Source organism: Micropterus salmoides, unplaced genomic scaffold (assembly GCF_014851395.1).
Source record: "Micropterus salmoides isolate LMB-PRFRI ecotype aquatic unplaced genomic scaffold, ASM1485139v1 Ms_hic_scaffold_20, whole genome shotgun sequence".
NCBI classification, from domain to species: Eukaryota; Metazoa; Chordata; class Actinopteri; order Centrarchiformes; family Centrarchidae; genus Micropterus; species Micropterus salmoides.
The window spans coordinates 28,138,311-28,159,347 of record NW_024041151.1 but is presented as its reverse complement, the minus strand read 5'-3'; the positions used below and the strand labels follow the sequence as shown (position 1 = coordinate 28,159,347).

The following is a 21,037-nucleotide window of genomic DNA, read 5'->3' as shown; positions in this document are numbered from 1 at the left end:
ACACACCCAGACAGTATGGGCACAGACCTCCTCCCCCTCCTCAGCCATCATTGGTTAAGATACAACAGCAGACACATTAGAGGGTGTGTTATTACTATTATTGTTTATTTTATTTTCCTTTGAGCTCATGATTTAAAAAAAAAAAAATCTAAGAAATCATTTAAATAGACTTCACACATCGTAGGTTAATAAATAAAGTGATGAAAATTTGGCCTAAAGCTAAATTATTGTTGGTTATGTTTCCATCTACCTTGTACATACAGTTTAATATTTAAGTACATTTAATATATTTTTGACCACATAAATTACAGGCGTCTTCAGTTCAACCTTATGGTAAATCTAACTGCCCAGTGTCAGGAAAATCATTAAAGCAGAAGGCCGCATGTAAAATGTAAACCATTAATGACATTGAAGACAACCCATTACCATTTACACTTAGAGCTGTAATATCACAGTGAGTACACAAACTCGACAGTGCACTGCTCGATCTTCTGAAGCATGTTTCACTTCAGATAAGGGAGAAAGACAATAAATACAGTGTAGTGTACAATATACTGAAGGACGCAAAGGATATGCTGCTAGGTGCTGCCTGGTTGTTTAGTCCACATCAGAGTAGACAGCTTTCACACCAGCCTGAACAAACCAAACATGAAAACACACCAGATTAGTTTGAAATAAACCAAACAGGCTATGAGTGGTGAAAACATGCTAAATAACTAAACGTTATTATGTCATTAAACTTCACACTGCATTTCACACTTGTGTTTTAGTTGTCATATGATTCTGTTGTGTCCTAATTAGTGAGATATCTGAACCATCTTGGTGAGCTTTAGTAATGGGTTGGTGGAAGACTCAGACAGCATGTAAACAGACATCAGATGTACACATGAACTTAACAACAAGGCCTTCTGTTTGTTTCATGTAACACACCCTGCTTAATCCTCCTCCAATATTCAACTGCTGTTAAAATATTGCAAACGGCAGCACTAACTCTTTTTTTCCCCCCTGTCTCTTCTTCCCATCACCCCACCTCCTCTCCTCTGCTTTCCTCTCATGTCCTCTCATTTCTCTCTCATTGTCTTCTTCCTCCCTCCCCTCCCCTCCCTCCTCGCAGCGTGCAAACGGAAGGAGCAGGACACAGCGAAGGAGCGCAACAGCACACCAAAGAAGTCGCGGCTGGTCTTCACTGACCTGCAGCGGCGCACCCTGCTGGCCATCTTCAAGGAGAACAAGCGACCGTCCAAGGAGATGCAGCTCACCATCTCGCAGCAGCTGGGCCTTGAACTCACCACCGTCAGCAACTTCTTCATGAACGCCCGCCGCCGGAGCCTGGACAAATGGACAGATGACGGAGCCAGTCCCGGCGGCCAATCGTCGGCGTCCAGCACTTGTACCAAAGCGTGATAATAGACGGCGAGGAGAGGGAGAGGCAACCAGGAAGGTTCTTGGGTGGGGCAGGTCGATGGAGGGGTGGGTTGAGGTTTCGTCCGGTCGAAGCCAGGAGGAAAACCAAGCTTTTTACCTTTTTGTTTTTTTTGTTTGTCTGTTTTGCTTTTGTCGAAGGCGACAAACTGAGAGAGGGGCTGCTCACTGTGACGACTTATTTGTAGCCTAACCGCCTTTAGCAAATTCATTGTAAATCCATAAAGAAGCTGAAGGGTAAACTCACTTATAAAACATAGAATCCTCACTGGGAAAAAAAACAACTTATAAATCATAGACCTTCACTGCTGATGTCTCCTGGAGGACAACATGCTTTCCCAAATACCAAAGACAAGAAGACAATGTATGTTTTCTATTATGCAATATAAGCTAGGAACCAACAAACCAAACAAGAAGCCAATGAAAGCTTTATGACTGCAGAATGTGCTAGAAGCTCTGGGATGAGATAAACAAATTTCTGAGGGAAACGTTATGGTCTTTTGACCCACAAAATGTCCAACAATGGCAATGACGCATCTGTTTGGGGCAGAGTCGACGACTCCCATTCAGATTCAGGTTTCAGAGATTGCACAGCCAAATTTAGGAAGCGGTCATTGCTGAATTGTGATTTCAAACTAAAGGAGGTCAGTTTGTGCAGCTGAGGGTGAAGTTGGACTATACCTTAAATATGTATTTTGTGATCAAAAAAGAAACCATGCGATGATTGCATGTCAAAGTTCATTCATGAACTTGGAAATGGTAATTTGACAAAATAATCTTAGGATAAGGCCAACATACTAGCTTGGACAGAGTGTGCACAGTATGCTTATGGGAAAAGCTAGTGGACCTCGTGTTAAGATTATTTCATCAAACGTTTTGCCCAAGAAACTGGTCAGTTTATATATCTGTTGACTAATGGCTGGGTGATGGAGAAATCAGTCCAACAACTGTGGTAATTTGGCTGTACAGTCTCTGATTTTAACCTTCAGGTTCACAGAGAGTAACAGAAAACCAAAGTCTGATCAGAATTGAACAGTTGGTTTCCAAAATGTTCTATATCCATTTTAAAAAAGAAACATGTACCTGAAGTTGATCTCTGGAATATACGATCCAGGTTGTACATGGATTATTATTTTCTTATAAATAACCTATTCAGCTTTCTTTTACAGAGCAACATGTAACGATTTGACTCTTTAAAGGGGGGCAGTGAGGATTCTGGAAGTTAGGAAATGCAAAATATGCAAGCACAAATACACATGGATACACAAACATTCACCAAGGCACACGCAGCTTTACCCATAATTTGAGCTAACATGTAGAGTTACAAGCTTTCTCAGCATACTTAGAGTAGTTCAGTGAAGTATTAGTGTATTATAGATGAATATATACAACTTATGTGAGCACAATCTTGAAGCACATTTTCTTTGCAATAGAACCGGGGCTCTCTGCCAAGCCGAGTGGTCTTCACATCTTAGAAAACTCAGGATACCATTTTTTCTAAACAGTGGCTGACATCCAATCGGCATCTGTCATTACACACTGTAATGTACAAATGCACACACAAACACACACACACACACACACACAAGCAAATACACCTGCTTTATAGAAACACACACACACAACTTTAAAGAGTCATTTTTACCGAACGTTCCCCAGAATTCCTGCCCCAACCGAAATATTGTCAGCTGAACCAAAGCTAAGCTCCAGTTTACCCTGGCTTCACTCACCCATCACTTGTGTTACCATGGTAACTGATCCATTAGGGCAGCGGTTTCCACCAAGCATCTTAGCATTAGCATAGTCTTTGTTTTCAATCAGAACAAAGACGCTTTTAACCCTGATGAAAACTGGTGCTGTTCGATGATGAGAGCTGTAACTGAAACTAAAAGTTGTTTTGAGATTTGAAGGCATCGTTTTTTATGCACAAACTCAGTAACATCTCTCTTTCAGAGACAAAATGCCAAATCCACAAGCCTGGAACACACAAAACACACAAAAAAAATTCTTTATCTGCTGTGACTTCTCCCTGTTTAGATGGGTATAAAAAACTGAAAAGAAACATGTGGAAAGTCTCTGAAAATTAAATTTGTTTGGACACAACAACCACAGCAGAGAGAATGTCAACAATACATAACAAAGACATAAAAAATAACAGAAAGTTAAACACAACGTTTAATCAAGAGTGCTGGGTTTCAAGACCTCCTGGCCTTCAATAAATCAGCAGAAGCCACAAAATGTGGTTACACATATTGATTTCTTGAGTCATTTCTATCAAAGATTTGTGAAATGAGCATGCAAAGCACAAAACAAGAGGTAGTTTGACACTTAAGGCCTCGGTATGCTTCAAACGTGTCCCCTAACCATGTTTATACGTTTACCAAAATTGTCGGACGCAGCGCAAAATCTTCCTGTGTCCGTGTCCAGAGTTTGCGCTTATTTCACAAATCTTTGACTGTGTTCGTTTAGCATTGCTGAATAGGTGCTTGGTTGAAACTTGCTCAGAGCCTTACAAACTAGATTTTACTTGTTGGTGTAAATCCATCTGTAGAACTAAGGTGACTTCAGGAAGCATCCTGCTGCCAGCGCAGATACCACAAAAAACAAACAAACCACAAACCACATCCAGTGACATACACCACAGCAGAACCAGTGAACCGTCTGAACCCGTGGAGGACGAACTGTCCAGGCAGATCAGGGCCTTTGTAATAGTTAAAGAGGACAATCTAAAGACGATGCCTGGCAGGTCCGTCTCTTCTAGAGGGTCAACGGGCCAGAAAACAGTTTGCGCTGCAAACAAATAAGTTTTGTAAAGTCATTTATTAAGACTTTTGTGTTCATTCATCAAAATGAGAAAATTGTAAATGAACTCCTTGTTGATTGTGGAGAAATGTACCACCCAACAGTTGGAAAAAATCTGATTTTGGTGACAAAACTCAAGATACAATTTGTTTGCAGCACAGGAGAGTTGGATGCTTGGTAAAAAACAACAGCAGACAGACAGATGAACTGAAACACAGCCTGCCTGTCTCTCTGACTGTCTTTTCTTCACCAAGCATCCATCCCTACCAAATCCCAAAACACCCATTGCTTTTAGTTTGACACCGTCACACTGTACAGCTTCTACACATGATGTAAATACTAACACACCCAAAAAAACCTCAACCGCCACCACCTCCTGCTCTGTTTTAACAGCCTTTACCATCCCCAATCACCTCATCAATCATCTCTCACTCAAGCTATCAAACCAAAAAATAGAAACAAAACCAAAGGAAAGGCGTCAGTCAGCAGCCCCTGCTCCTTCGAAACCCCAGGCTGAGTCCCGGCCTGTTTCGAAGCAAGCCAAAGGCTTTAAGAACGATTTAAAACAAAAAATGGACACTTGAGACTTTTTCTATTTATTGACAAATCGAAACCAAAGAAAACCTTTTTCTGCACCTAACTGTTCCGACAAATGGAAAAAAATAACTGAAGATGGAAGAGAATTATTACCAAAAAAAAAAAACAACAAAAAAAACAAAAAAGAGTGGTGGCGACGATGTCGAGGATGAAGGATGAAGGATGACGACGACGAAGAGAAGGAGGGAGGATAGAAGGAAGGATGACATCATGGGAGAAGTAGCTTTATTCTGCCTGATATTGTGTCAGGCCATCTTTAAGGGAAGCAAGTTGGGGACTGAAAAGGGTAAAACCACACGGGAAGGAAGGGAAGGAACCTACAGAGGATGCTGTCGACCGTTTTCTTCCCTCCTATCCCCCCAAAAAGGCAGAACATTAATGTGTCTCTCACGGTTGAAGAGTGTCTTTAACGTGTGCCTATGCAGTTTTTCAAAGTAAAAAAAGGTTAAACGAACAACAGAAACCTCATCAGCTAACAAACCAAAGATTCACCGTTAAGTCCAGTAGCAGTCCTCCTCCCCCCAAAAAGGAAAATCTCAACTTTTGCTTAAACAGCACGTACACACCTTTGGCACAATGTGCATCCACGCTGGGAGCAGTGTGCTGTGGGAAGAATTGTTATTCTACTTCTGTTGTATGCAAACCTTTCTGGTTTAGCATGTAGGATAATCAAGCTAGTGTCATTTTCCTCGTCCTTCAACCCTTATTAAAACTGACAAACTTAAGACAGGATGTTGCATCACAAGTTCTTTCAGGATAGCCAGTATTCTGCTTGTAAGCTAGCGAATATCTAGCTTAATTTACCCACAAACCATTATTATGTCTCACAAAGCTAAAATGTGTAGATCTGGTATTTTGACTGGTCATTCCTCCAGCATGGCATTAACACATTCAGCCATCACAAACTTTTACCATGGCCACATGTTAGGAAGAACTTGTGAAAGAGAAAAAAAACATTTGAAAGTTTACCAGATGGCTGCTACTGCTGTTTGCGTTTAATTTTTCCTCCTGCCGCAAGTCATTACCTGCTCCACATGACAAAGTCTACCTCCAACAATCTCCAGCAGTAGTAAGAAAAGCTGCCAGACAACAGTACAGGGATGTTTTATCCCCCCCCCCCCCCGTCCTTATGGTTTGACACATTTGAGCCGGAAGCAGCTTGGTGCGTCAGCATCCAGAAACAACATCGACAAGCTGTTGACGCTTACTCAAATGCTTCCATATACCATTTTCGCTTCCACCCGATCTGGGGATTCAAACAAACCACTTTTTCATGTTAAGCTGGCTGTTGTCCGGCGCACTTGCTACTGCAGAGAGAGTGACAATTTAATGCTATGTGAAACGTACAGTACATACCAAAGATTTTCTGCTGTACGAACAGTAGCACTCCGACACCTTTTCTTTTCTCCACACCCATTTAAGAGTCTAGAACAAATCCTGGATCTGTGATCTAGATCAATCAATTTCACTTACATTAAGTTATTCAGTGTTGTTTAAATCACAGTCTCTGAGTTTTTACTTTTCAACCCAAACCCAGTAGAAACCAGCTGAACCAGACAGACTTAGGTTGTTTTGAGAAGGATTTGGACATTTAATCTATAAATAAAAACACTAACAGAGAAAGAAATTCACTGAAAAACATAATCCATTCTGAACACTGCAGAGGAGTATAAAAAAGAAAACATGCTTCCTCACTTTTCTTGTTTGAAATACGTGCAAGACTTATATACTTAAGAAGTAATATTACTTCGAAAACAAGAAACTAAAATCATAGATGTGGTACCAGACCAGGAAACTCATGTACTGGGGACAATCTGGGCAACAAAGAGTTTGAGTTTTGACTACAAAACAAACAAAAATAAAGCACTGCTGGCTTGGGTGGAAAAGTTTAGAAAGGTGGCAACTTTTGTTTTAGCCCACATTGCCATGCTGGAGGAGGAGTCTTACAGAGCGTGATGCTTGGACATGCTTCTGTAACTGTCCATAGCTAACAAATCCCATGTTAGCTTGTTCTTTAGGGGGGAGGAACTGTGCTGCTGCTCCATATTAACAACAACAATAAATGAAACAAAACCAAAAAAACACTACATCCGCTGAGAGAAACTGCTAAAATATCGGTCAAATAGCTTTATCCTCAGTTTTCTCTCTCTCTTTCTGTATGTAAAGCTTCTAGTCCAAAGAAATCTTCCGCCCACCTGACCCTCCCGTTCTGCTGACCATGCCCAAAGGAGGGGCGTGGTTTTTGGCTCAGGGGGTGGCGGCCATTTTCCATTCCCACTTGCAGTTCTGTCTGGATGTAACACAGGCTAAACCTGCCAAACCAAAAAAAATGGGTATGAAACTGTCCCAAAGAGGTTTTCATAGCTTGTTTGTTTTTAAGTACTTAAAAATTATTTGCCAATACTTATGTGTCTACTATTACTACTATGTTCCTTCCTAGGTTTTTGCAATATGTGATTTTTTTTTTATTTAATGTAATTTATGTTTTCTTTTTAATTGTGAATTAATTTAAGCGAACAAATTTTGTTGCCAAATCTCCCTCTGAACCCTTTTACCCTTGATGATGATTAGCTTTGCCAAAGTTTACATTGTATGTTCCCTTTTCTTTCTGTTCAATGCTGTATTTATTTATGAGGTGTTTTAGAACACACTAGTTTTGTACTTAACAATAATTTAATCTTATTTAATTAGATGTAATTGTTTTTTGATGAATATTTATGAATATTTAAGAATGTTAGTTGCATCAAAGATGCAGTGCTTATGCCAGGTCAGTTAATTTATTCTTAGTTAGCTTTACTTTAAAAAGCAGTGATATTGTTTTATGAATGTTTAGACTTAATGACAGAACAATGTAGGAATGTCAGATTAGACTTGCGTACTTCTGAATGTCAACACTCGCTCTCACTCTTTAGCCAATCTAGTTTTTTGTCCTGGTAATGATTTTTCTTTTTCAAAAATGAAAACAATCTCTTTATTACAAACAATAGCCTACCAAATGATGAGCACTGCATCTGTTTTTCTTTTCCGCCTTGTGATCTTTATGGCTAATTTATTGGTTGTTTTGTTTTTAATTTGTTTGCATCCTACTGACCATTGTTGAACAAGCAACGCATTTCAGACTGATGTTCTAGTGACAGGACCACACATTGATATAAACTGACTCACCAAAGCTAACTGGAATCCTTAGAGGCCAATAAACTGTGTGTGTTTACATCCGCACAGCCTGTACCCTGGTTAAGATCTTATTCATACATTTACTTTTAAGTACTAATTATATACGTTCAAAAGCGCCGTTTTCTGCCGTAAAACCACAGATCACTGCATGTTAACCGAGCACTCTGGAGTTTGTTAGTGTTTTTTCTTCAGGGCATTTTCTCGCACATCAATTCTTAGACAAGATTATTTGTTCATCATTTTAGAATCAAACTATTTGAGCTGCATGTCCTGTGTCAAACACCTGCGTAACTAAATTAAACAATATCAGAAATGCTCTTTATATAGACTGTGGAAGTCTGAAGAGGATAAAGGGTCATTTTGATTGTTTCATGATAAAGAAAAAATGTAAACTTTTATTTCGCAATCACAACCCTAAGGAGCCTCTAAGAGGACATGAGCAAAAACTGGTGCACACAAGAAACCTTGAAGAGTAACTTAACACTTAGATTAAATATACTGTCACTTTATTACACTTTCTGTCGATCATGGTCTCATTATATTATATTCTTCTTATGGCCTTCATTGCAACAGAAGTTATTTTCCTTTGTCTAGAGAAAATCTAGTAATTCCCCTCAGGGTGTGTGTCATGGTTCAAATGCATTTTTTGCATTTGTGAAGGTGGCAAGTTCAAGCTAAAAAGCTAATTAAGTTGCTCTTAAGTTTCTGGCGTGCAATTCCATCTGCTCCAGTTTCTGATGTACACTTGTCCAACCCAACAAGCTGTTAAAAATATTTTGATGATCACCAAATAATTATGTTGCGATCAAAACAAAACATGTTCTTAAAAATGTCCTCTTCAATATTGCTTAAAAACCCAGAGCTTTAGAGGAACAACATAAAGCATGACGTGGTATTTAGTGCGATTCCATACGGCAGAGAAAATCTGCTCATTTCCAGCTTTTTCAGTGATTCTCTGTTTCAGTATAAGAGCTTTTCCAGGTTATTGTAAACAGGATGTGAACTCACACCACCTCTACAGTAAAATACCTGATGTGTTTCCCATTTGTTACCAGAATATTTGTGTGTGACTACGTGAATGCAAACACACCGACTTGTTTCACTCATTAGGAAGGAAAACTGAGGAGTCCCTTAAAGCTAGCTGCTTCCAAGACTGACTTTGTGTGTATGTAAAAAGAAAAAAAAAACTTTCTACTTCAATAGTGAGAACCAGAGAGGCTACCTCACTGACTTTCCATTTGTCCTTTTAATCGTGTTGATGAAACCAAAGAAACCAAAGATTTGTGTCCTATTCGGTACGGTCTGCGCTCAGCCCCATGTTTTGTGCTCTCTTAGGATGATGCCACATTTTGTCCTCTTTTCTCTCCCTTCCTCTTTCTCTCATTTCCCTTTCTCTCTTGGCCTTGCATTGTCTGTTCTCCTCAAAAAGAATGAAAGAGTCAGGTGTAGAGTGGGATTAGGTTGGATGCTAGATATCAGGGAGTGTGAGCAGAAATACACAATTCTACATTTTTAGGCCGCGAGTGTTAGAGCAGAGTATGTTTTTTATTTTAAATTCAGTCAAACAAAAAGGCTGCTGGAGACAGAACCCCAAACTTAGATGAAAAAACATTCCATTGTTAGCTATAAAGACGATCTGTAAAATGGGTTTGTGACAGGTAAATAATGGTGATGATCAAATATGAGCCCAGTGGGGTCTGCTTTGTCAGTTGTTTTCCATACTCTTCTGTGGCGGAAGAAGTAATGTTTAAGGCTTCAGTATGCTTCAAACAAACTTGATAGCACAACAAAGGCAGAAGTGTTTATACCTGTCCCTAATGGCACCACTACAGCAAGAAAAGTCTGCTGTCATCGAGGATCATAATTCAGGATCACAATGCTGTTTTGCAGTAAAACATAGAAGCTGCAGATTCATGAAGCCTCAATGGTTGTATGGCCCTGACACCAGAGAAAAAAGTACTCTGGGCTATTTATGCCCTTTTTCTACTTTACCCTATCTTGCTATCAGTAAATAGATGGCTGACTGTTACCAAGTTTGTGCTGCGTAGCAACGACAATGCTCCAACACTGCTCTGAATCTTTAAGCTCAAGGCTGAACTTTTCAGTTAGAGCAGTAGGAAGCCAAGAGAACTACTTAAGGTCCTGAAGTCAAATTGAAAGAGCAGCTGTTAACGTTATTGAGTCCCACCAGAAACTGCTGTTGCTATGAATCACTCTCCTGCTTTCTCAAAAACAACCCAATGACCTAAAACGAAGGATCTCACACAACCAGACAGGAACCACGTGGGTCATTTTCTTATGCACAGCAGTGCTTTTAGCTAAATTCTAATGTCAACATGCTCACAGTGTCAATGCTAAAATGCTGATGTTTACGTAATGAATACAACGTTAACCATCTTCATTTAGCATGCTAACATTTGTTAATTAGCACCAAACACAAAGGACAGCTGAGGTTGTTAAAAACCAATGTATTGGACAAACAGAAAGTTTGACCCAATGATAGCACTACATAAAAAGTCAGGGTTAGGGTTTGTTTCTTCATTAAAACAGCCATAAACATGTAGAATTAGATGCCTGGGATCTACACATCCAGCTGTGCCATTTTGCTTCCCTTCTTACAAGCATTGGCTTAAAAATCAATCAGGGAAGCAGAATGGCAACAAATCCTTTGCTTCCTCTGGTTAGAGTCAAGGCTTGAGATAACCTTGGATGAGTGCCTTGCTTGGACCAAAGCGAAGTCTAGACCTCTCTGTTGAGCTGTGAACTTTCTATTCCTGTGAAAAATAAATACCTCAGCGCTGCGGCTCAGCTCGAGCGCCTGAGTTTCCTTTCTGCTCTCTGGTACTTTGCAATGCAATCAACGGACAGAAATCCAGAGTGTATACCAAAGGCTCCTGTTTTGTTTGATTCTTCTCTTTTACTATCCCCTCTTTTCTTCCTTTCATTCTGAGCTGGATTTCCACCAGAAAGGCCTGTTTTTTCAGATCTAGTCACATTCCCACAGCTGTCCAACGGAGAAACCAATTCAAATCAGATTTTCCTTGTGCTGATACACAGATCTAACTGAAAAGTGTAGAATTCCAGAAATTAAATCATTTGAAAATAATATTGTTTGTATGAAGCCTGTCTGAGCAGCAGATGAGCAGGAATCAACAAATGAACTCTTTGGCTTTCCATAAATATGGAAGGCCAAATAGACATAAAGACACCTATGTTTCATGATTTCCCATAAGTTGCTTGTATTCTAAGCTACAAAATAATGAATTATCGACTTTGTGATGAATCCAATCAGATCAAATCTTGTTATGTTGACTCCTTGATGGTTACATGATGCTGCCAAGCAATCTTCTTGAGATCATGAAATTCATTATAACAAGAAAACAAAGCCTGTTCTTCTAAGATCTTGAAATGAGCAATTTTGTGATCACAGTATCATCTTTATCTGCACGACCATTTAGACAAACACTAAGTATTTAATATAAATAAATATTAGTACCAGGCTTTGGTGGAAATGCAGCTTGTTCTCTTTAATGCAGTTAGTTCCCTTTCACTGTCCTCCTCTTTCTTCAAATGGTTGCAAAGCTTTATGAAAATACAGAGAGACAAATTTGGCAAAGTTGTGCGCAGACCGTGCTCTCTTTACCAAACTGTTGCAGATATACCTCATAGACACTAGTGTTAGGATGATGTTATAATAGCGTATGTCATAAATGATTCACTTGCTCTTCTTCCTTATTTTTTTTTGGTAACTGTAACTTTAAAACGAAACAAATGTGGGGAAAAAAGCTTTACACATTTTTAAGTTGTGATTTGTTTGTAATAGGTGGGCTAAAACCAAAAATGAAAAATGCTTGTCTTCTTCTATGCTCTCTTTCTTATTGCTGTATTACTGTTTTCCCTGTGTTCCATTTGCTGAGGATTGAGGGATTTTTAATTTAAAATCTTATTTTATTTTTTGGTCTCTGGGTCTTTTGAAGGGGTCATTGTCCCTTTGTGGATATTTTTATGGGATTTGGAAACATTGTTGGAATGATGCCAGAATTTACTTGTTTCAGCCCAGAATAATACCAGCTTTTTTGATCCATTGAATTCGTTTTAAATCCAGCCACGTTTGTTTTTAAGCATACTTTTAATTTAAAGTCTTGTTTTGGTGTCCTTGCTTTCCTATTATAATGCTAACATTACAGTTACATTATCCATACAGCAGTGCTATAGCCCAGATTTTATGCATGAGTATATTTACAATTAGCTAGCTGTGTAATGCATTGTGATTCTTATTATTAACCTTATTGTCATCCTCTCATTTCATTTCCGATACTGTATGCTATACACACAGAGAACTTTGCGTTTCATCTAGCATTAGTATGACCTTTGACCTGCTGATATAAAACTTGGGAACTTGTTTCCATCTTAATCAGTTTCAGAGGGTGAAGCATCAGGGTTTACACTGAGAAGGGATCCCAAGGTTTTCCATGAGCTTCCGAGAGTTCATAAGTCAATTTCGTTCATTTGTTGACTAGCCGTTCCTTTGATGGTGACAGATAAATGCAACGTGATGCACGGGTTATACAAACGGGTTTGAACGAATTGAAAGTGAGAAAGGAAAGGATCGTTAGCCGACTGACAGTGATTGCAGGCTTTCATCGGCCGCAGCTTGGCTCTGCCCTGATGTACTGAAATGTATTTTTGCCTGTTCAAGCTTTAGCGTGGTTCACTCCTGTACATACCAGCTCCCAAACCTGAAAATCTACACTGAGACTAGAGTTTTGAGGGATATTTGTTCATTAATGTTATGACATTTTCCAGTGGCTTAGCAAAATATTATCAGTTTTAACCAACTGTTCAATTAAAAACTACACCAAGCCCTACACTATTAATGCAAGGAACCCTTCAGTGAATGAGAGGGTAGATATTTCCAGGTAGAATTTAGTGTTAATTGGACACATAAATGACACTCTCTGGGTTTAATCATGCAGCAGTCAGCAATCAAACAACACAACAAGAGTGAGAGAAGAAATGGGCCAACGAACAAAATGAATGTAAAAAAAAAAAGGATGTTAAGATTAACATAAAAACCACAAAATGAGAACAATTCTATTAGTAAGAGCAACCAACACTCTTAGTAATTAAGTTAACTCTATCCTACCAACTCACTCAAAATGATGTTACTTCAGTGTTTTCAAAAATTCCCTCAGTGTTTTGTGTTTGTATTAAACTTCATGCAGTGTTAGTTAAAGGAAAATCTAAGTGCATTTAAGAGCACTTCCAGTCCTACTTACCTTCCATAACTGATTAGCTTTAGAACATCAACCAACATCTGTACTTAGAACATAGAAAATGTTGTTGTTTTGAGTGGAATATAGTTTGAAAATGTAAAAATGGGCTACAAAGTGCATAATTGCATCTTTTGTAAGTTTTCTCTTTTTGAATGGTGATGAAGTTTTAGATGCACTATTTTCAGATGAATTTCGGTTAACGCCCTAAAGACAGAAAAACTGCTTGCAGTAAACCAATATTTATAAAGTTTTGGATGACCCAATCACAATTTAAACAGAGATTTTTTTAAATCGCTGGTGTGAAAACTTTCTTATTCTTCATTTTAAGAACATGCTGCTTTTTTGTGGCTTAATGTAGAACATCCACAGAGGTGTAATAGAAATATCTGTTGCCATCCCAGTCATGTCTAAACAGGCATTTTGGCCAAATGAGGATCTTGTACACACAAGTTATTAACTTCCACTATGATCAATTGCCTCTTTCAGGACTTCAGGGGCTTGGTATTAAACAAATCAAATTAAATCAACTGGACAAATGCATTTAACTGCATTTCCCACGTAGACAGGGTTACAGTTGGAACAAAACAAAAAATGCTTTGATTCCAACATGTGCACATAGTAGAGTGCAGCTCTCTGTCAGTTCTGGTTTCACCAAACTGCATATGAATAACACACCGTCTTAAGTCATTACGTGTGTTATCACAATGCCTTTTTTGCTTTTGTGTGTCATTTCTGTACTGACTTGACGGCGTATCAGTTTACACGGGAATGTCATAGAGAAGAAAATGACAGGCAGAGTGATAAAGCCTGTAGGAAGGAGGTGGAGGTGGATGGATAGGTCAAGCAAACACAGGACTTTCACCCCTAGACTGTCTGTGTCCCGTGGGAGACCAAAAGTTAACGTTAACTTATTTTAACTTACGTTCTGACCTACCGGCTGGTTAAGAGGACTGAGGAAATAGCAGTCACTGGCGGTATAAAATGGAGCAGTCAATAAAATTGTTTTATTTTTTCAAAATTGTGAACCACGAGAGGTCCTTGAGCATACAGTCATAAATGTGCACACAAAAGAAAATGTGTCCAGTAGCTGCGGGCGGATACACACATGACCAAACTCCTTACACCTGGAGGAGATGACAACAGAGAGGGGTCAAAGGTCAACGTGGCAGATCCATGACATGAAATTTGAACAAAATCACTATCAGTCCACTTTTTAAATTACTGTAGTCATCTAAAGGTTTCTCAAGAGGCTACTCCTGAGCTAAACATGTGAATTGTATTGGATTATTTAGTCAAGCAGTTTCCTCCCAAAACATCAAATTATCCAATCACACGCTCTCCCGCCAAAACTTCCCCTAATCCAAAACAGTATTTCATTCCTTCCTTTTTACAGACTGTTTTTTCTTTTCTTTTTCTTTTCTGTTTTTTTTTTAACCATTTGTTTTTCATGTCATACAGTAATCACAACTCAAATGATGCATTTTTATTTTCTACATTTGGTTGGAACAGAAAAAGAGAAGTGACTGAAAACTTGTGGTGTGGAATAAAATGATGATCAAACATGAAGGAGATATTTGGAGAATTAATGTTGTTCCACTCTATGTACAAAAAAGGAAAAAAATCAATAAAGAAATCACAATGGTCTTATCCATGTATCAAATATCCTCCTGTTATTTTTTCTCTACTTAAAATACCTCAATGGGAAGCACAATGGCAGGTCCATGTGCTTAGATTTCATATTTTGGGATTTTAACAGAGAGTAAAAAGTACATACTTACTGTAAGTATAGTACTTCAGTAAATATAATAATAATAATAATAAATAATAATAATAATAATATAATAATAATAATAATAATAATAATAATAATAATAATAAGTTACATTTCACCACTGTTCCCCTCCAGTATCACAAATTCCCGTTAATGTTGGAGACATCGCAGGCTGCTTAGGTTTTCTAAGCACTGACATGCCCGCAACAAGCAAGAAGTTGGTGGTTGCTAACGTCTATTTGATCTATATTTTAGAATTATAATATGAAAATAATATAATTATAGTATTTCAGTAAAGATTCCGTACTGAATGTTAATACTTTCTTTTAAAAATCGAAAACTAACATTGACTAGAACACAAAGCCAGTGGTGAACTATAAGCTCCCGCATTTTTTTTCTCTTAACTGTACCTTAATGTCCTGGGTCCTGAGTAGCTCCTGTTTCATATTCATTCGCTATCATATGTAATTATTTTATCCAACCATGCCTCCTAGTGTGAGAGCACTTAAAGTGCAAAGAAAATAGAGGCAATCAGTTTGTCTGCTGTAGCCTACATGATTCAGATGTACACAAATTTTGGATTTCCATCAGAAGTAAGTATTAGTAATGTCTAGTTTAAATCAGATCACAAGCTCCCAGTATATCAATGGATGTGAACAGTTGAGATGAGAGAGAAAGTGAGAAAGTGAGAAACTCTTGACTCTAGACGACTCATGACGACTGCTTCGGTTCTGTATATTTTAGTACCTCATGTCCTCCTGTTGAGCCTCTGTTTCAGGTAAGGTGACCTTAGGAAGGACTCGTCTGTCAAGGCCAACTATGGAGAACCTAATACATTATCTACAGGGGGACACCAACTATGGATGGCCTAAAGCAGCAAAGTAGCAGGGAGATAGATGGATGGCATGATGTTTGCATTGTACCACCTGGACTGTTTGTGGCTGGCTACTTTAACAGGAAACTGTTCCATTCCATCCAGTTTGAAGCCATCAGTGTCCACCAGGGTCACTTTCTGGATGTCCACATGGGTCACCCTGGCTTTGTGCATGATGCCAAGGTCATCAGGTGCAGCCCCATCTATGTGCACCATTGACAGAGGGTATCCCTGCCTGGCTCAACCCATCTGCCTGCAGTGTCTGTTCCAAATGACCAGATTCCTGGTCCAGGTTATTGTTAACCTGTTTTTTTTAACCTTTACCCAGGGAGATGATTGATTTTCCTTATTTCAATTTCAACGTTAACCAACCCTGGTGAATACAACAATACTAAGTAAAGCTGCTTTACATTGCAGTGGTTGTCTCCTTCATTGTCACGAACCCTTTTAAATCAACAATGCTGCCAAGATAAAAAAGTTGCTTTAAAATAGCTATGACTTATTTTTCGCCCTTCAGCTATAAACATTAAGTCCTATGGTGTCTGTGTAATCCCCTCTCATTCACCTTCCATACAAGATGTAGTTCGTCTTCATTGCATCAGGTGGTGTGAGCAGCCTAACTCTTTAGCATAAATATTTACATGGTAGCCTAATTATTGTATTGCTAATAATTGATACTTTGATTAGGACAAAGTGGTCTGTGGCATGAAGCCACCTTCAGATCACTTCTAGTGATTCAAGATTGGGAGCGACATTTTCTCAATGCAAGCATCCGACCACACTACTGTCCCTGTTGGTATGATGTCTACAACTCCTCACGTTATTTCATCACTGTGTCATCACTGTCTTTCTGTTCTATTCACAAACCATCAGAAAACAAATGCTACAAAATAATCATAGAAGAAACATTGAAACTCTTTTTTATTTTGCAAAAGACTCTGGATTAAATTAGATTAGATTCAACTTTATTGTCATTATGCAGACTACAGGAGCAGAGCTAATGAAATGCAGCCTAGAAGCTAAATTCTCTTTTTTGCCGTTCACAGTCAACACAGCATAAATGGAAAAACAAATGAATTGCCCATAAACATAATTTTGAGAGGGGGTTACATGTTTGATATTTCTTTCCGTAATTTGCTGCTGCAAACTCATTTCCCTACGCAGATGTTTAAAGTTTCATCTGATCTGAAAGTGTCAGTCTCTCCTCTCACCTGCTCATTTTCCTTCCCTTTTTTTCAACCATTCAATCCATCAATCCAACTATCTAGTGTTTTTTATCTCTGTCTTTAATGGCTTTATCACCTTCTCTGTCTCCTTCTACATCTCTTGTCCCTTCATTCGTTTCTTTTCTCTGTCACTCTTCTCTTTCTACTGTTTTCTCTCTGTGTAATCATTCCAGCATCCACCTCCTCTCATCAGTCCACCTCCTCACTTCTCTCCTTCGAACTCCCCACCTACTCCTCTCCCCTTTTAATCACTCCATCCCATCCTCCTGCTCCTCTTCCTCTCTCCGTTGCCAGGGGAACAGCAATCCATTCTGTGGCTGTTAATCTGGTGACATTGTCTTTCTATTACCTGTGGGTCAGATGCCTGATAAGGAGGACAAACGGTGGGAAACAAAAGAGTGACTCACTTAATATGTTCGTAAAATGTTGGTCTTCATTAACATAAGTGAATTCTGCAGCAACAGAACAGCCTGCAGGGAACATCACTCTGGAAAGATACTCTGGTGTGCCAGTATGGTCGCAAATGGGGAAATAACTGCCCAGTCAAAGGTGAGTATGCAAATGATCCCTGAAATGCATAAATAAATACAGAGAGCTGTGACAGCTTTTTGTATTTGTGTGTGTTCACATGCTGAGAAAGTGATCTTTTTTTGTCCTGAACAGTCTCTAAGGCAACTTCTGCGTGCCTAAGTGGACAGCTGCTTATGTTTCAATAAAAAGAAAGTTGGAAACAGGAACTTTTTTTTCCACATACCTGGAGAAGAATGTTTGCCAATTTGGCATTTCACCAGCAGTGTTGGGCAAGTTACTCAGACATTGTAATAAGTTACTAGTTACTCATTACTCCTTAAAAAGTACTAATATTACTTTACTTATTACTGGGTGATAAAAAGTAACTAGTTACGTTACTCATTAGGTTACTAAATTACTTTCACATAATAATAATAATAATAAATTGAGTTACTAAACGAATCAGCCACCTGTTTACTGGCTAACACTTATTATTTACTCACCATTCTCTATTTCAGTGCTGTTCATACTGTTATATTGTCATATTGTAGATACTGTATACCAATCCACCTACCTCAAGTCATAACTCCTGCACAAATTACTTATACTTATTTATTCCAGCGTCCTTTGTACTCTGCTCACTGCACCATTTGTCAACATGTCTATATTGTTTTTGTTCATAGTGTTTATATTTGTGTTGTCTACACTGAAGTCTGTGTCTGATTTTATCTTATTTTTATTATTGTGATTTTGTATTTTTGTGTGAGTAAGCACATCGTGAGCAATGTACAATCCAGAGTCAAATTCCTCGTATATGTACACATACCTGGCAATAAAAGCTGATTCTGATTCATAATCTGAAATTGGTTTATGGGAGCGCGACACACTGATAGGACGTTACCTTATAGACTTTATACTTTAGGACAAAGAAAATCACAGAGTCCGTTGTCTTGTAAGCAAACTGCACAGGCCAGCAGCTGGCAGGGACGCCTATTGGGTCACATCATCCCTAAAAACCTACTGAAACACTATATTTATAATATATGTCATAAAATAGCTCTCGGCTATGGAAACTCTTTTCAGTGAGTTGTTGGGATCAAGTTGTCTAGAAGATGTAGCTACCTACTAAAACAAACAGCTGCAGAGGGGTGTCACTCTGTCAGTTTATGATTTGAGCATAGCCCTGAAGATCAGTTCTGGTCCACTGGTTTAAAAACAAAAGTGGTGCAGCTGTTGAGAAACTGTTAGCATTAACAGCATACTTCTTCACTAACGAATGGGAGTTTTGCAACAGTGAATTTCCTGCCAGAGAATTTTTTTTCTGCTAACACTTATTATTTAGTCACCATTCTCTATTTCAGTGCTGTTGTTATATTGTCATACTGTCCTATGTATAGTGATGTTTAACCAATATTTCCTTGTTTGATACCCTACCGTTGCCTCATCTCCAAACACTGCCTGATTCCTCCCTTCAGTCCTTCCCCTCGCATCCTCTCGAAAGTTTTCTCTCCCTCCTTCTGCTTTTCTTTTTCTTTATCCCTTTCCCTCACATTTTTGTTTCTCTCCTGAATATTTTCACATTCTCTAACTGTTTATTTCCTTTGATCTCTCTCTCTCTCTCCCTCATCAGTAATATCTCTTCACTCTTTTTTTTCTCCTCCAATTTTTCGTTTTACATTTTTTGGACTTCATTTCCTCCCCTCATCTGTGTCTGCCTCCCTCATTACCTCATTTGTCTCAACCCTTCCCTCTTGCTTTTCCTTTCATCCTCCCCAGTTCACCTCTGCTTTCCTTTAGTTTTTTAGTTACCTCTCCTTCTCTTTCCAGCCTTTCATTCTTCTTTTCTTCCTCTCTATTCTACCAATTATTTTTTCATATTTCTCTTTGCCTTTATGCCTCACTGCCTCCCGCTCTCTCTCTCTCTCTCTCTTTTTCTCTGTAGAAATCAATGGTCGTTCTCTCAATAGCAGGTCACGGGGGTTGCAGGCGCTGGCGCTCCGGCTTTTCAATTACTAGCAGCCTGCAGTCACCACAAGACACACACAAATACACACACCTTTCGACCTGAACGGCCCTTCCCCCACTGAACTGGCAATCCACAGACAGAGCGAATAGAGGAAAAAGAAAGGATTTTAAAAAGAGAGAGAGAGAGAACTGTTTGGATGTTGAAAAGAGAGGAAAGGAGAGGGTGGCACAGATGTCTCCGTAGCAGGGATGCCCCATTTGCTAAAATCATCTGTGGAGAAATCGAACCTCATTTTGTTTGTCAAATCACTGCACTTTATTTTTTGCCTCGTTGTTGCACACAGAGTAATTCATGATAACAGCATGGCAGGCTATAACCTTTTACAAAGCGAGTATCAAAATCACAGCAGAGCAGTGACAGTCTCCTCCACTGATGTCCCATGTAAATATAAATGTAAATGTAAAGCCTGAGACTTGATATGTCTGTTTTAGGAGTTAAGTGTGGGGTGGATACTCTGCAGATGATCTATAGTGTAACTGAAAAAGAAAAGAGAAGGAGGAGGTGTCGAGAGGAGGTCTGAGAAAATGTGGGGAAAGGAAGGAGGTAAAAAGAGATGATAGGGAAGAATGTCAAGGAGAAAAGAAGAGAAAGAGACAGGAGGAAGTCAGAGGAAATAAGAGAGGAGAGAGGAAACAAGGACCGCACAGATGATGAGACAAGAGGAGACGAGACAAGGGGACAGCGAGAGAGGAGATGACAAGAGATCTGAGAGTTGAGGAGACAAAAAGAGGAGAGGTAAGAGAAGACAGAATATCTTGGGGGGGGGGGGGAGTAAACATTGGAAGAAGAGAGATTAGGAAAAAGAGGAAAGAGCTTGACAGAAAACGAGAGGAATGGGAAGAGAAAGGTGGTCAGGGAGGTGGATGGGGAAAGAGAAGGTGAGGAGAAAAAAGAAGAAAATACAATGAAGGGAGAGATTGTAGCTGGCTCAGATGTTTGGGGGGGGGAGGCACCCAGCCCGGTGCCCTCAGGGGTTATTGGGTCATGGACAGCCAATCTCTCTCAGCTTAATCAACAGCAGCAGAGGTGATTGCAACACCGCAGGGGACTGCTGGGAGAAAAAAAAGATGGAGGGGAGGAGGAGGAGAGGCGGAGGGGGAGAGAACAAGATAGGGATGAATGGGAAGGTGTGGAGGAAAGAGGGGACGGAGTTAGAGGATGAGGAAAAGATTGGAAAAGGAGGACAAATTGGGGTGAGGACAGAGAGAGGGAGAGGTGGTGGAAAGGGGGAGGAAAGAAGATTGAAAGAGGGAGAAATCGCAGAGAGGGGTGAAAGAAGAGGAGAGGTAAAATGAAGAGGTGGAGACAATATGGGACAAAAGGAGGGGAAAAAAGGGTGAAGCAAGAAAGGAGATAAGA

General features: G+C 39.3%; 1 protein-coding gene across 2 annotated transcripts in view; it reads left to right on the top strand.

The window, feature by feature from the left end:
* The window catches only part of onecut2 (one cut homeobox 2), a 43,392-nt gene extending 28,466 nt beyond the window's left edge, over positions 1 to 14,926 (top strand). For both annotated transcript variants that reach the window (XM_038734327.1, XM_038734328.1), the window contains one exon: positions 1,115 to 14,926. In XM_038734327.1, the coding sequence (XP_038590255.1) occupies positions 1,115 to 1,404 (290 nt within the window). In that variant the 3' untranslated portion in view covers positions 1,405 to 14,926. The remainder of the gene's footprint in view (positions 1 to 1,114) is intronic.
* The last annotated feature ends 6,111 nt before the right edge of the window (positions 14,927 to 21,037 follow it).